Source organism: Podarcis filfolensis (genome assembly GCF_964270895.1).
Source record: "Podarcis filfolensis genome assembly, chromosome: 9".
NCBI classification, from domain to species: Eukaryota; Metazoa; Chordata; class Lepidosauria; order Squamata; family Lacertidae; genus Podarcis; species Podarcis filfolensis.
Genome location: NC_139610.1, coordinates 73,749,021 through 73,763,968, shown reverse-complemented (window position 1 = coordinate 73,763,968; position 14,948 = coordinate 73,749,021). Strand labels below are relative to the sequence as shown.

The window sequence follows — 14,948 nt, the reverse complement described above, 5'->3', positions numbered from 1 at the left end:
TCTGGCGAACCAGAGCAGCGCACGGAAACGCTGTTTACCTTCCCGCCGGAGCGGTATCTATTTATCTACTTGCACTTTGAAGTGCTCTCAAACTGCTAGGATGGCAGGAGCAGGGACCGAGCAATGGGAGCTCACCCTGTCGTGGGGATTCAAACCGCCGACCTTCGGATCGGCAAGTCCTAGGCTCTGTGGTTTAACCCACAGCGCCACCCACGATAGGACGTGACAATTCTGGTGTGTCCCAATTTTCGTTTCTTTTCAAAACCAAGTTTCTAGTCCTCATTGAGGGAGAAAAGGAGGCAAGCTCCGGCACATCTGGTTACAAGCCATAGCTTGCCGTGTTTCAGTCTCCTTTGTCAGGGGCTTTATGAAAAGTTTCATGACCCCCAACAGGACCTATAGCTGCTAGATCCAGCGCATGAACAAATTATTTACGCCGTGTCCTCTCCAATAACCCTTAACTCTGGGTGATCAGCTGGCAACTGGTCTCTTCTCAGGTCCTTCACTCACTTCTTGATGTGGTGGAGCCAATATCATTTCCCAAATCTTTCTTGCCATTATTCTCTCGGATTTGAGAATATGGTGCCTTCGGACATCACTGTGAGGGCACCGGGCGGCAGGATTGGACTAGATGACCCGATGGGGTCCCTTCCAACTAAGATTCTATGACCACCATGCCTTGGCAGCTGTGGAGAACCTCCTCCTCCTCCTCCTCCTCTTCCCATTTATTTACTTTAAATTTGAGGGTTTTCTTTCTGCAAGCAGAAGTGGCGAGAATGCAAAATCCAGCCATCCTCTATTTCAGGGGTCAGCAAACTTTTTCAGCAGGGGGCTGGTCCACTGTCCCTCAGACCTTGTGGTGGGCCAGACTATATTTTTTGGGGGGGTAATGAACAAATTCCTATGCCCCACAAATAACCCAGAGATGCATTTTAAATAAAAGCACGCATTCTACTCATGTAAAAACACGCTGATTCCTGGACCGTCCGTGGGCCGGATTGAGAAGGCGATTGGGCCGGATCCGACCCCTGGGCCTTAGTTTGCCTACCCATCCTCTATTTCTTCCAAATGCTTCTGTGCACCAGGTAGAGAGTGCTCTGCCTACTTTTGTGGGGATGGAGGTTGTGCTTTTTGTTTGCTTGGGGGAAATTTTGGAGGCAAATTCTGCTTTCCTTTCGTCTTAGGTTTATTTCAGGAGGGTCTGAGCACCTCTGTTTTTTTCTTCCATGAAAGGACTACAGTCGTACCTTGGTTGCCGAATGCCTTGGAACTCATACGTCTCGGCTCCTGAATGATTGAAAACCAGAAACGAGGGTTCCAGTTTTTGAACGGTTTTTGGAAGCCAAACGTCCGGTGCGGCTTCCGATTGGCTGCAGGAAGCTCCTGCAGCCAATCGGAAGCCATGCTTTGGTTTTCGAACGGTTTCAGGAGTCGAATGGACTGCTGGAATGCATTCTGTTCGAAAACCAAGGTACAGTGGACACTTGGGTTGCGAACGTGATCCGTGCGGGATGCAGGAGCCACACGCGATTTGCGTCCCAGAGGTCTCCGCATCAGGCGCTCCCTTCCCCAGTTTAAACAGAGTTTGCTAACGGGCACATTTGAAATTCTGAGAGGGTGCCGTGGAAGACCGTGGCATCGCCAAACAAAAAACGGAACAAGAAGCAGGACCGCAAAACTACTGTGGGGATGCTCCCTCATCGATGGAAAAAGGTAACCTAAATCATCCACGGCCCCAGTCCTCCAAGAGAGACGCACTCTGCCTCTCTCTTCCAAACAGAAAGCAGCACAGGTGCCCCTTCCTGGCAGCCAGTGAAATCGGGGCACGCTCCTGAGCCCAGTGGGAACAGCACAAGAAAGAGCAAACTGCCTCTTTTGAATCACAGGTTATTTTGCTGGAACAGTCCACGGGTGGTACCTGGTGCCCACGGGTCCAGGACTGACTTCTGGCCGCGCCCCTGGAGAGTTGTGCCAGGCGGGGAAGCCAGTGCCACGCTTATTACGTAGCCCATAGGGCTGAGTCGCTGCAGGCAGCTCCTTCGACCTACGAAAGCCACCCAAAAATGGTGGCTCCAATTCTTGAAAGAGGCAAGATGATGGAACATCCAGAAGGTTTCTAGTTCATAAGGCCCCAGCCCGGCTCCTTTCGGAAGGGCCGGCCAGCCAGTCTGTGGTCCGTCCTCGCCAGCATCCTTCGCCCTGCTTGCTCTCTGCTACCAAAAGGTCCACGGAGGCTGCATCAGTTCATAGGTCGAGATGCTGGTGACGTTTACGGGGATGGAGATGACTGCCCAGGGGAGGCCGTGCTGCTCCAAGGACCGGCGGATCATGTACCTGGAAAGAGGGGGGCAAAGCCATAGTGACTTTGGCCGGTGGACGCACCGCATAGTAAAACTACGGAACTCCCACAGGAGGCAGTGATGGCCAGTGGCTGGCTTTAAAAGAGGATGGCACAAACTCATGGAGGAAATCAATGGCCCAATGGCTCTGCTCTGCCTCCACAGTCTGAGGCAGCGATGCTTCTGAATCCCAGTTGCTGGAAACCATAGGAGAGGAGAGGGCTCTTGTGTTCGAATCCTGCTTGCGGGATTATGATAACAATAATAATTTATTATTTATACCCCGCCCACTGGGCGGCTTCCAATGGAATATTAAAATACAATAACCTATTAAACATTAAAAGTTTTTGAACTGCTAGGTTGGCAGGAGCAGGGACATTAAAAACATTAAAAGCTTCCCTAAACAGGGCTGCCTTCAGATGTCTTCTAAAAGTCAGAGAGTTGTTTATTTCCTTGACATCTGATGGGAGGGTTTTCCACAGGGTGGGCGCCACTACCGAGAAGGCCCTCTGCCTGGTTCCCTGTAACCTCACTTCTTGCAATGAGGGAACCGCCAGAAGGCCCTCGGAGCTGAATCTCAGTGTCCGGGCAGAACAATGGGGGTGGAGACACTCCTTCATGTATACTGAGCCAAGGCTGTTTAGGGCTTTCAAGGCCAGCACCAACACTTTGAATTGTAATCGGAAACGTACTAGGAGCCAGTGTAGGTCTTTCAAGACCAGTATTATGTGGTCTGGGCGGCCACTCACAGTCACCAGTCTAGCTGCCGCATTCTGGATTAGTTGTAGTTTCCGGGTCACCTTCAAAGGTAGCCCCACATAGAGCGCATTGCAGTAGTCCAAGCAGGAGAAAACCAGAGCATGCACCACTCTGGCAAGACAGTCTGCAGGCAGGAAGGGTCTTAGCCTGCGTACCAGATGGAGCTGGTAAACAGCTGGCCTGGACACAGAATTAACCTGCGCCTCCATGGACAGCTGTGAGTCCAGAATGACTCCCAGGCTGCGCACCTGGTCCTTCAGGGGCACAGTTACGCCATGCAGGACCAGGGAGTCCTCCACACACACCCCGCCTCCTGTCCCCCCAAAACAGTACTTCTGTCTGTCCCAGTCTGGTTGGGCATTGTGAGAACAGGATGTTGGGCTGGATGAACCATTGCCCTGATCTGGCAGGCTTTTCTGAGGTTCTTATGGACTAGCAGATTGAACAAAGTAAGTTTTCACTAAAACAATATCCTGTTCAAAATACAGAACGGGGTAAGAGAAGTGTAATGCTCTGTCCAGGCCTCTCTACCTGGACCTTGGGACTCTGCCCAAAATACTCTCCTTGCCCCAGCCCTGCTCTTTGGCCTGGCTGGGATGCATTCTTGAACTGCAACATTGCTTTTTCCTTGCCTGGAGGGGAAGTTACAGAGATGTGGGAGTAGCATAGAAACCTCAGACTTCTGGGTGTCTGGAAAGTTGCCAGGTAAGAATCGTATCTGCTCCAACCACTACTGGGCATTTGGTGAAAACAGAAAAGGGGAGACAGAAATAGAAGCACTTTCCTATTTTTATTACAGTTGAAGAAAAAGGTAAAGGACCCCTGGGTGGTTAAGGCGTTTTATTATGCGATGGTATTACAGCACAATCACCAATCTCATGTTTTGTGCCTGTAACGTGCACAATTTCAGCCATGCACAGTTTAAGGCAGGATGCTTAAAATTGTGCAAGTTAAATCCAAGCAAGGCAGAGAGTCGGGCAGCTCTTTTTGTACCTGATTCGTTTTGTACCCAGCACATATAGAGCTTTAGAGGCTTGCTCTGCGTGACAGCGCTGAGATGCTCTCGCAATATCTTGCAGGGCTGTTTGGGTTCCGGCAAGAACAACTCTAGTCTCCCGGAGCCCACCTTGCCCAGCAAACGAGGAAAGAGGTTGAATGGCTGCCTGCCACAGATGCTTTAGCTGAGATTCCTGCGCTGCAGGGAGTGCAGATCTGGGGCTGAAAAAGCCGTTCTTTGCTCCTGATACAGATGGATTAAAGCTAACAACAATCTGCTTTCTCTTCAAATGTTGCCCTAATGTTCCATAGCGCAGTAAAGGGACCCCTAACCATTAGGTCCAGTTGTGGCCGACTCTGGGGTTGCGGCGCTCATCTCGCTTTATTGGCCGAGGGAGCCAGCGTACAGCTTCTGGGTCATGTGGCCAGCAGGACTAAGCCGCTTCTGGTGAACCAGAGCAGCGCATAGAAACGCCGTTTACCTTCCCGCCGGAGCGGTACCTATTTATCTACTTGCATTTTGAGGTACTTTCAAACTGCTAGGTTGGCAGGAGCAGGGACTGAGCAACGAGCGCTCACCCTGTCGCGGGGATTCGAAGTGGCGACCTTCTGATCAGCAAGTCCTAGGCTCTGTGGTTTAACCGACAGCGCCACCCGCGTCCCCAGAGACTACCTTACACTGCGTTTAAAACCAAAATTGCATTTGGATAGAAACTGTTTCTCATGTGGCTAATCCTAGTCTCTATAACCCTGTACCTTTTTCCAGAAGGCAGAAGCTGAAAGAGATAATTTCTGGAGTGCGCACTATCTTGCACTATCTCTGCAGCTTTCTTGTTACACCTGGAAGCGTAGATTTGATCCAAGGTGGGAAGAGTGCACCCAATTATTCTCTCTGCAGTCTTTACAACCCTGGACAGCATTGTTTGTTCCCTGACCGTGCAGCTCCCAAACCACACACACAGACCATAAGTTAATACACTCTCCACAGTATGGTCTCTGTGTGTGGTTTGGGAGTTGCACGGTCAGGGAAAAAACAAACCTGTCCAGGGTTGTAAAGACCGCGGATAATGATAAATAAATCATCATCATCATCCCCCCGATCTCAAATCCTGTTCCTGAATCTCTGGAGATTCAGAAGCATTGGTGACTCCCAACTGTCACCACCTATTTATCTACTTGCACTTTGATGTGCTTTCGAACTTCTAGGTTGGCAGGAGCAGGGACTGAGCAAGGGAAGCTCACCCCGTGGCGGGGATTCAAACTGCCGACCTTCTGATCGGCAAGTCCTAGGCTCTGTGGTTTAACCCACAGTGCCAGCACAGTACAGCTGATCAATTTCTATTTTGGATCAGCGATGGGTTTGCCTTTGCCCCATCTACATTTCCCCAAGCCAACCAACCAGCCAGGATCCCAGCGGCCTGTCAAGGTCCGACCAACGTTTGCAGGAGTCGGGCGGAAACCCGTGGGGCCACACTAAAGTGGCCAGCCGTCTCCAAGTGGTCTGCAATTTCCCTTTTGGCCCACTCCGTTCCAGGTATCCCCAGTAAGCGTCCTTATTCCAAGTTGGACTCGTGACATAAACAAACGTGTTCTATCTCCACATCACTCAATAGTTTTGGGCTGATGTTTTCCAGAGCTTTGATCCTGTTCCGGAACCTGCCAACCACTCACTCAGTTTTCCATTTTTAAAAAAGGAACTGGTTTTGCTGCTTCTGTGTGCCAATGCACTTTTAAAACGGGTAAATTTCTGCATTCCTAAAATTTGGCAAGCTCTCCTCCATTCTCCCATTGTTAGATTTTGTTGTTGCTGTTGCAAAGGTTCTTACTGCTGCCAGCAGATTTGCACACCAGCTCTCTGCACTCAAATTTATTTATTTCTTATAATATAGTTTATTAAACTTTCCACAAATTTCACATAAAATCCCAATGTTTATTCTGTTTTATCGACTTCTCATCCCCTTTTCTGTGGCTTTCTTTTTTAAATCTCATTGCTGCACCCAATCTTCACTCTTTTTATATCATAACCATAACCCAATAGTTACTGCACTCAAATTTAATACTATGCACTTAAGGGAAGCCACATAACTGGTCTGGCTACATCTGTCCAGCTTCCTGTTTCTTACAGTAACTGACCAGGTGTCTACAGGAAGCCAGTAACAGGACCTGAGCTCAACCGTCCTCTCTCTCCACTTGTGATTTCCAGCAAACAGGTACTCAAGGGGCGATTCCCTCCAACAGAGCCAGCACTGATAAAACCCCCCATTTCTTTACCATTTCCAAGAATCTAGTTACAGGTAGGTAGCCATGTTGGTCTGCTGTAGTCGAAACAAAATTATAAAATTCCTTCCAGTAGCACCTTAGAGACCAACTAAGTTTGTTATCGGTATGAGCTTTTGTGTGCTTTCACATCTGAAGAAGTGTGCATGCACACGAAAGCTCATACTAATAACAAACTTAAGTTGGTCTCTAAGGTGCTACTGGGACGCGGGTGGCGCTGTGGGTTAAACCACAGAGCCTAGGACTTGCCAATCAGAAGGTCAGCGGTTTGAATCCCTGCGACGGGGTGAGCTCACGTTGCTCGATCCCTGCTCCTGCCAACCTAGCAGTTCAAAAGCACGTCAAAGTGCAGGTAGATAAATAGGTACCGCTCCAGTGGGAAGGTAAACGGCATTTCCGTGCGCTGCTCTGGTTCGCCAGAAGCGGCTTAGTCATGCTGGCCGCATGACCTGGAAGCTGTACGCCGGCTCCCTCGGCCAATAATGTGAGATGAGCGCCGCAACCCCAGAGTCAGTCACGACTGCACCTAATGGTCAGGGCTCCCTTTACCTTTCTAAGGTGCTACTGGAAGGAATTTTTTTTATTTTGTTTCATTTCCAAGATTGTCTTCTATTTTTACAAGATGCAGGGCAGATCTACACTCATGGTTTTTAACGCTAAGAAAAAGTCAAGGGAAGATTCTGTTAACCATATAGCCACGTGGCGTTATGTTTTAATGTCCATGGTGCGTAATTAAAATGTGACACGAGAGCAACCAGAAACCAGGGAGACGGCAGAGAAAGAAAGCAAAAGGGACTTTTAGTGCCCCAATGTTTTAGAATGATCTTTCCGATATCGTTCTAATAACGTTTAAAAACTGAGTGTAGATCCAGCCACGGAGGGGATTTTGCCTGCTCCCGGAAGCCTCTGCCGACGCCAGCTCCAAGCCACTTACCCGTCCCTCCCGAGCAGGAAGAGAGCAGGGATGTCCGCCGTCCGCCTGGTGCTGTCCTGGATCATCTCCACGTAGGAGCTGTCGTTGTCATAGGCGTTGTCCGCGATGATCACTGCACGGCCGCCGAGTTCCTGGACGATGCGAGTCTTGGACAGGAATGAGCAGCCCCTGCCGGAAAGGCGGCAAGAGAGTTTCAAGTCCTGCGCCCCCAAAGACACTCAGATCCAAACTAGACAGGTATTGTTCCCTGTATAGGGAAGTTTGTAATGTATGGTGCTTTATTATGTTTTTATAACTGTTTGAAGCCGCCCTGAGTGGCTGGGGAAACCCAGTAAGATGGGAAGAGTACTATTGCGATTGGTATCATCATCATCATTGGGTGAAAGAGGAGAGCGCAAAATATGGTCTGAAGCTCAACATCAAAAAAACGAAGATCATGGCCACTGGGCCCATCACCTCCTGGCAAATAGAAGGGGAAGAAATGGAGGCAGTGAGAGGTTTTACTTTCTTGGGCTCCATGATCACTGCAGATGGTGACAGCAGCCACGAAGTTAAAAGACACCTGCTTCTTGGGAGAAAAGCAATGACAAACCTAGACAGCAGCTTAAAAAGCAGAGACATCATCTTGCCAACAAAGGTTCGTATAGTTAAAGCTATGGTTTTCCCATTAGTGATGTATGGAAGTGACAGCTGGACCATAAAGAAGGCCGATCACCGAAGATGCTTTTGAATTATGGTGCTGGAGGAGACTCTTGAGAGTCCCATGGACTCTCCCAACATCAGGGAGTCTTCTCTTCTCATGAGGTGGCCAAAGTCTTGGAGCCTCAGCTTCAGGATCTGTCCTTCCAGTGAGCTCTCAGGGCTGATTTCCTTCAGAATGGATTAGTTGGATCTTCTTGCAGTCCATGGGACTCTCAAGAGTCTCCTCCAGCACCATAATTCAAAAGGTGATGTCACTGCTTTTTAAGATGCTGCCTAGGTTTGCCATTGCTTTTCTCCCAAGAAGCAGGTGTCTTTTAATCTCGTGACTGGTGTCACCAGTTAGGGCCTATGGCAGGCAAACTGGGTCCTGAGTTGTTAAGGGCTTTGTGTGCAGACTTTTGGAAAGAGACAGGGAAATGCGTCAAAAAGTGTGCGGGCGAACAAGCGACTCACGGGAAGTTTAATCAAAATGCATATGAAAGCAATCCCATTAATTAAAAACGTAGCCCTTGAAAACAGCCCGGCCCTCTTCCCATGCGAGGAAACTCACCCACGCTCCACCAAGGCGATCTGGCCTTCGATGAAGACCCCGTTGTTCAGAGCCCCGCAAGCCTCCGGAGGGTCTGCTGGGACGAGGTAGATCTGCTGGTACCTCGTGTTCTTGGGCAGGCGAAAGAGAGGCAGAAAGAAAGCAGAGCAAAATTAAAACTTGCTGAATATCTCAGACAGAAGCGCCAGGGCTTCTTGCTTTCTCCTTCTGGCGCCATGAGAAGCCAGTGTAGCACAGTGGTGAACTAGCATATCAATGCCAGGACGCCTGTGTTATCAGCTACTGGTGTGTTGTTTCTGTTTTTGCAAATTATCCCTCTTTTTTAAAGCAATTTTCGCCATTATTAGCTTATGACTCATCTTACACACATCCAATCATGTGAAAATGTACCAGTGACTCAGGATAACACTTCAGGTATTGGATGAAATGAGCTATTGTTAATGGAAGCTTACGTCCTAATAAATTTGTTATCCTCTCTGTTACTGTGGGGGTCAGGTGGGATTGCTATGAGGAATTATGAAATATGGAGCAAGCCATTGTGTCAGCAATGAAAGCATTGTGTTGACTGGGTTTGATTCACTGACAATAATTTCTGATCGAATCCCATAGCCTCTCCACCTCTGCCATTTGCTTTCTCTACGCCTGACAGGCACGTATAAGCATTCTAAAAACACAGGCCAGTTGCTTCATCAGGCATCCTCAGTACATAAAGAGAGTAGGTTACTTTGATGTAGTTTGTTAATCTTTAGATAGATCTTAAGGGCCAGGAAGAGAGTTCACAAGGAGATGGTAAATACTGCCATCCTTCCTCTCCTGTTTATTCCTGTTTATGACCTCTGGGGTTTTGCTGATTGCATTCCTCCTTTTATTCCTATTTTATTTACTCTGAACTACATATGCATGCTCAAGTAGGAAAAAGTTTCTTTGTAGTTAAAAGAATTTCTTCTGATCTGACTTTGTCCCACGTGGGGTTTTTAAAATGCTCAGAGGAAATCTGATTGGTTCTTACGAACACTGTAAAAAGTTCTTTTGTGAATAAAACGACCTGGGCCAAGGGGTGGAGGGAATTATTATTGGCACTCCTCCTAGAGTCTTGCTGGTCAAGCCTCGTCTGTATTTTATTAATCAGAGTCCAATCCTTCCTGGCTTTGGGAACGCTTCAGTTACATTTTAAACCCTCCCTCCAAAAAATGAAGACTGCTTTGCAGTCAGTGTGGCGTAGTGGTTAGAGCGCTGGACTCAGACCTGGGAGAGAAGGGTTCGAATCCCCACCCGGCCATGAAGCTCACTGGGTGACCTTGGAGTCGGTCACCATCTCTTAGCCTAGCCCTACCTCACAAGGTTGTTGTGAGGATGAAATGGGGAGGAGGAGGAGGAGGAGAGCCATATACACCACCTTGAGATCCTCAGAAGATAAAGGCGGTATATAAATGTAATTAATAAAAATAAAAAAATAAAACGATGTTAGGCACTGCTGGGAGGGGATGGGAGCCTGGTTCCCATACTTACAAACACCCCTCCAAAATCCTTGGCCGGGGTGGCAGTGAAGATGTAGCGGATATCGCCAGGGCTCAATACCTGGAAGTAGAGGTATTCCTGGATACGTAAGCCTGCAGTGCCAAGAGAGAAAGAGAGCATGAACTCTTGGGGCAGATTGTGCCAAAAGAGTCTTGAAGAAAACAGAGATGAAGGGAGCACTGGGATACACTGACTATTTTCATTGCAGCACAGTCGCATCTTAAGTGCATTTTTTTTTAGTTTAATTTTTTTTTTACCAACAACCAAATACAAACAGTGAAACCCCCAAGGCGGCTGATACATTGAGTATACATAATCAATAATAACATATTCAAATCAACCACATGTACAATTTTATATACGTTAACACTCCTCCATCTTGGACTCCAGGGCGGGCAATTTAAAATGTCTATATAAGGGGGGGGCACACCTTTGTTTGGGGTCCTCCTTCTCCTGTGTGTGAAGGGGGCACCCTGTTGCAACAGTTCAATAAAGATCAGGCTTACGATCTGCTTTGCTTCTCAATATTCTCTGGATGACCTCTGTTATTTTCTGTACATTTATGAACATTTATTACATATATAAGACCTTAAATTTTTTATTTCAAAGGTTCTCAGCATTCGAGAGTCAAAATGTTCAAAAACGGAACCGTTCGAGAACCGAGGTTTGACATGGAACCCTTGGAACTGAACCCCTGCACAAAATGCGTTCGTACTGCATATACCTATTTATGAATCTGCTTTTGCATTTCTGTCCCATGGTGATTTGCAAACTTACCATCAAAACATCTAGACAATAGTTGTTGTTTTTTTAAATACAAAAGCAAGAACTGAAGATAGGTTCAAATGAACATCTAAAGTGAAGAGACCTTTTCATCCAGAAGAAAACTGCCTCCAGCTGTTGCTGGGCTAAGGGTGTGGCTATACAACAAACTTATATCAGTTTTATACCTGTGCTTTTGTGAGGTGCTCTTCCCATAGCCAAGGTCACCTCAGCAACAGGGAATGCCTTTCAAACCAGTTTAAGTCTGTTGTGGAATAACACCTTTCCTCCTTTGACATGATGATCAGGGAGGAAACATGGAGTAACTCAGCCTTTGCCAGCTTGGTGCCCTTCGGTTGTTTTGGACTACAAATCCCATCAGCTGGCTGTGGCTGATGGGATTTGTAGTCCAACACACCTGCAGGGCATCAGGCTGGCAAAGGCTGAACTAACTAAACTGGAAGGGTATATATATATATATATATATATATATATATGTATAATCAGGTGGCAGGCTTATCTACTTTTCTCCAGCACAATCGCCCTATCCACAATTGCATTCCAGGGTCCAAACCCGAAAGGAAATTAGCTGAATGCCACCTCCGGCAGAAACGCCAACCTGAAGCTGCCAACCAAGACAAATTTATGACAGCGGCTGGGATTTTGTGGGTCTGTGGGATTGCGAAGAGAATCTCAGAGCAGCTTTGGAAATCAAGGAAGGGTCTGTGGACAGGAAGCAACGTTCCCTGGTGCTTCACACTTCTATAGGAGAAACACTGGATAGGATGATTATTGGAGGAAAAAAGAGGGGAGTTGATATCTGAATATATAACCACCTCCATTTTCGGCCCCCTGGAATGTTCTATGCCAATCCTGGGAGACCACGTTTTTCAAGCCGGCCCATAACTGCGAGAGGAAGAGGAAGAATGGAAACAATTTGCCTGGCCGCATTCCATGCAACCGGCTGTTGCCATGCTGCAAATAGGAGGCGTGTTGGGGGGGGGAAGCAAGGAATTATAAATAGGCTTGAGATTGCAAAGCCCACACACCATATACTCTGGAGCAGTTGCAAGAAGCACGTGGGCTGCTCTGGAAACCGGTGTCTTGCCAATGTCAACCTTCCACGCCACGTAGCTGAATAATCCCTGACCTGTCTGTCACCTTTTGAGGACGTCTGTCCCACTGTTGAACAGCTCTTACTGCCAGAAAGTTCTTCCTGATGTTGGAATTTCCCTTTTGCAATTTGAATCCATCGTTTGGATCCTCCCCAAACCTCACCGTCAAAATCTCGGGAACTATAGTTTACCCCACAGAACTACAATTCCCAGCACCCGTAAGAAAATTACTGTTCTGAGGATCCTTTGGGTGGGTGGGGAGATAATGTGCTTTTAAATGGACAAGGTCACAGTTGTAGGCAGCAACGTTTATCAATATCCGTTGCTGGAAACTGCAGGAAGGGAGAGCCTCAGCCCAGTATACCTGAAGGAGCATCTCCACCCCCATCGTTCTGCCCGGACACTGAGGTCCACCTCCGAGGGCCTTCTGGCAGTTCCCTCCCTGTGAGAAGTGAGGTTACAGGGAACCAGGCAGAGGGCCTTCTCGGTGGTGGCGCCCGCTCTGTGGAACACCCTCCCATCAGATGTCAAAGAGATAAACAACTACAGTGGTACCTCGGGTTACATACACTTCAGGTTATATACGCTTCAGGTTACAGATGCTTCAGGTTACAGACTCCGCTAACCCAGAAATAGTACCTCGGGTTGAGAACTTTGCTTCAGGATGAGAACAGAAATTGTGCTCCGGCGGCGCGGCAGCAGCTGGAGGCCCCATTAGCTAAAGTGGTGCTTCAGGTTAAGAAGAGTTTCAGGTTAAGAACGGACCGGAATGAATTAAGTACTTAACCCGAGGTACCACTGTATCTGACTTTTAGAAGACATCTGAAGGCAGCCCTGTTTAGGGAAGTTTTTAATGTGTGACATTTTAATGTATTTTTAATCTTTGTTGGAAGCCGCCCAGAGTGGCTGGGGAAACCCAGCCAGATGGGCAGGGTACAAATAATAAATTATTATTATTATTACAGTGGTACCTCAGGTTACATACGCTTCAGGTTACAGACACTTCAGGTTACAGACTCCGCTAACCCAGAAATAGTACCTTGGGTTAAGAACTTTGCTTCAGGATGAGAACAGAAATTGTGCTCCGGGGCCGCGGCAGCAGCAGGAGGCCCCATTAGCTGAAGTGGTGCTTCAGGTTAAGAACAGTTTCAGGTTAAGAACGGACCTCCGGAACGAATTAAGTACTTAACCCAAGGTGCCACTGTATTACTATTATTAAAAAGCGTTGCAAGATCTTGAGAAAGGAACCTCTTTATAAAATGACCCATGCAACTTACTAAGGCTAGACAAGGCAAACACATGAATGTCAAAAGAGGAAGGAAGATCAGGGCGACTTGAGCATCTGCAGCCTGGGTGAGAGGGAGAGTTTCTGCCATGCCAGCTGTCAGCCAGAATCTACCGGCCCCGATGAATGCGCCAGCCCCAGGTTAGGAAGCCGAGGGGATACTCACTGTGAGCGAAGGGGCCGAAGCAGAGCAAGATGCACAAACATCTGGGCCAAATGGGGAGCATTGCTTGGGAGGGGGGGGAGCCGCAACAGCGCCTGCCAAGGGCCGCCTCTTGCAAGCGCTCTCTGAGCATCAGCTGTGCAACACTCTTCACGCTGACATTCGCTGATAAGGGAAAAACCCGCCCTCCAGCTTCCTCTCATTGGAGGAGACCAAGCTCTTCATGATGCCATTGGTGGAGGGTTCGAATCCATCAGCTGCCACCCATATTGGTGTTTTTTTTTGGGGGGGGGAGATCCTACCAACAAGCTCCTAATAGGGGGGAAAAGAACAGCGAGAGGTTAATTTACTTCCTTTTTGTAAAGATCGAGGGTTTGGAGTCATCCGCATAGCTGTCAACGTTGTCCTTTTTAAAAGGGAAATTCCCTTATTCTGAATAGTATTCCTCGCAAGAAAAGGGGGAAATTGACAGCTATGGTTTGGAGTCATCAGAGCCTGAGAAATATAAATTAAAAGAGACTTTCTGAAGAATATCAAGGGGGTGATGTTAAAGATTAAAGTGTAGTTCACGTTCCAGGAAAACAAGGATTCGTATTATATAATCCTAGCCTTGGAAATGGTCATCTAGTTCAAAATCCTGCAATACAGGAATCACAGCTAGAGAAATCCCTGACAGAAGTCAGTCTGCATGGCTTTACTCCCAAGTAGTGAGAATATATTAGAGCTGCAGATTAACCTGCGGGGGAAATCCTGTGTGGTGGGGAAAACATCCTGCTTTACTATCCCTGCAACTGAAACAGCGATTCAGCAGGTGATGGTTGCCCAGGTGAAGCATCTCAGCAAAAGCTTCACCTCTTGAATTTCTGCACATAAATAAATGTTGGAATATGTATTTTCAATAAATGTTGGAAATGTAAAGAAACTGAAGGTACATTCTTTCACCTTTGGTGGATGTGCCCAAGGATTAAGGCTTTCTGGGAGATGATCTATAATGAAATGAAAAAGGTATTTAAATATACCTTCCTGAAGAAACCAGAGGCCTTCCTCCTGGGCATTGTCGGCCAATTGGTGCCAAAGAAGGACAGAACTTTTTTTATGTACGCTACAACAGCAGCAAGAATACTTATTGCAAAGTATTGGAAGACACAAGATTTACCCACTTTGGAAGAATGGCAGATGAAGATGATGGACTATATGGGACTGGCAGAAATGACTGGCAGAATCCGGGACCAGGGAGAAGAGGCGGTGGAAGAAGATTGGAAGAAATTTAAAGACTATTTACAGAAATATTGCAAAATTAATGAATGTTAGAATGATGTTGGATAGAAATTAAGTGGTTTCCAGCTGTAATGCTTTAAGAATATGGAAGAAGGGTATAAATAGGTAAAAAAAAAATAACTAAAATGGTGTTGGATTGGAAATAAGTGGTATTGGCAACAAAGTTAAAAAGAAGATGTAAAAATGAATTGATAATGTATGAAAATACTGAGTTAGAAAATGTTAAGTTATAGAGATAAGATAAATGAAAGAGGGTAAGGATTTGCTGAT

The 14,948-nt window shown here is 47.2% G+C and overlaps 1 protein-coding gene across 2 annotated transcripts; it reads right to left on the bottom strand.

Annotated features, from left to right (window-relative positions):
• Positions 1 to 1,524: 1,524 nt before the first annotated feature.
• Positions 1,525 to 13,551, bottom strand: PRADC1 (protease associated domain containing 1). Of its 2 annotated transcripts, none has more exons than XM_083571956.1 (5): positions 13,404 to 13,551; positions 10,067 to 10,167; positions 8,558 to 8,667; positions 7,306 to 7,473; positions 1,525 to 2,334 (listed from the first exon to the last, which is right to left on the bottom strand). In XM_083571956.1, the coding sequence occupies exons 1-5, from the start codon at positions 13,531 to 13,533 to the stop codon at positions 2,214 to 2,216; spliced, it is 630 nt and encodes a 209-aa protein (XP_083428082.1). In that variant the 5' UTR covers positions 13,534 to 13,551; the 3' UTR covers positions 1,525 to 2,213. The 2 variants fall into 2 exon arrangements, with proteins under 2 accessions (XP_083428082.1, XP_083428083.1); XM_083571957.1 differs by lacking the exon at positions 13,404 to 13,551 and adding an exon at positions 12,592 to 12,911.
• Positions 13,552 to 14,948: the final 1,397 nt, after the last annotated feature.

Excerpts from the sequence above, each read along its gene's own strand:
- PRADC1 (XM_083571956.1), bottom strand. The coding sequence starts at position 13,533 with ATGCTCAGAGAGCGCTTGCAAGAGGCGGCCCTTGGCAGGCGCTGTTGC. Across the intron at positions 7,474-8,557 it reads ATCGCCTTGGTGGAGCGTGG|GGGCTGCTCATTCCTGTCCA; the intron begins GTGAGTTTCCTC and ends CCTTTCCGGCAG. Across the intron at positions 2,335-7,305 it reads TTCCTGCTCGGGAGGGACGG|GTACATGATCCGCCGGTCCT; the intron begins GTAAGTGGCTTG and ends CCCTCTTTCCAG.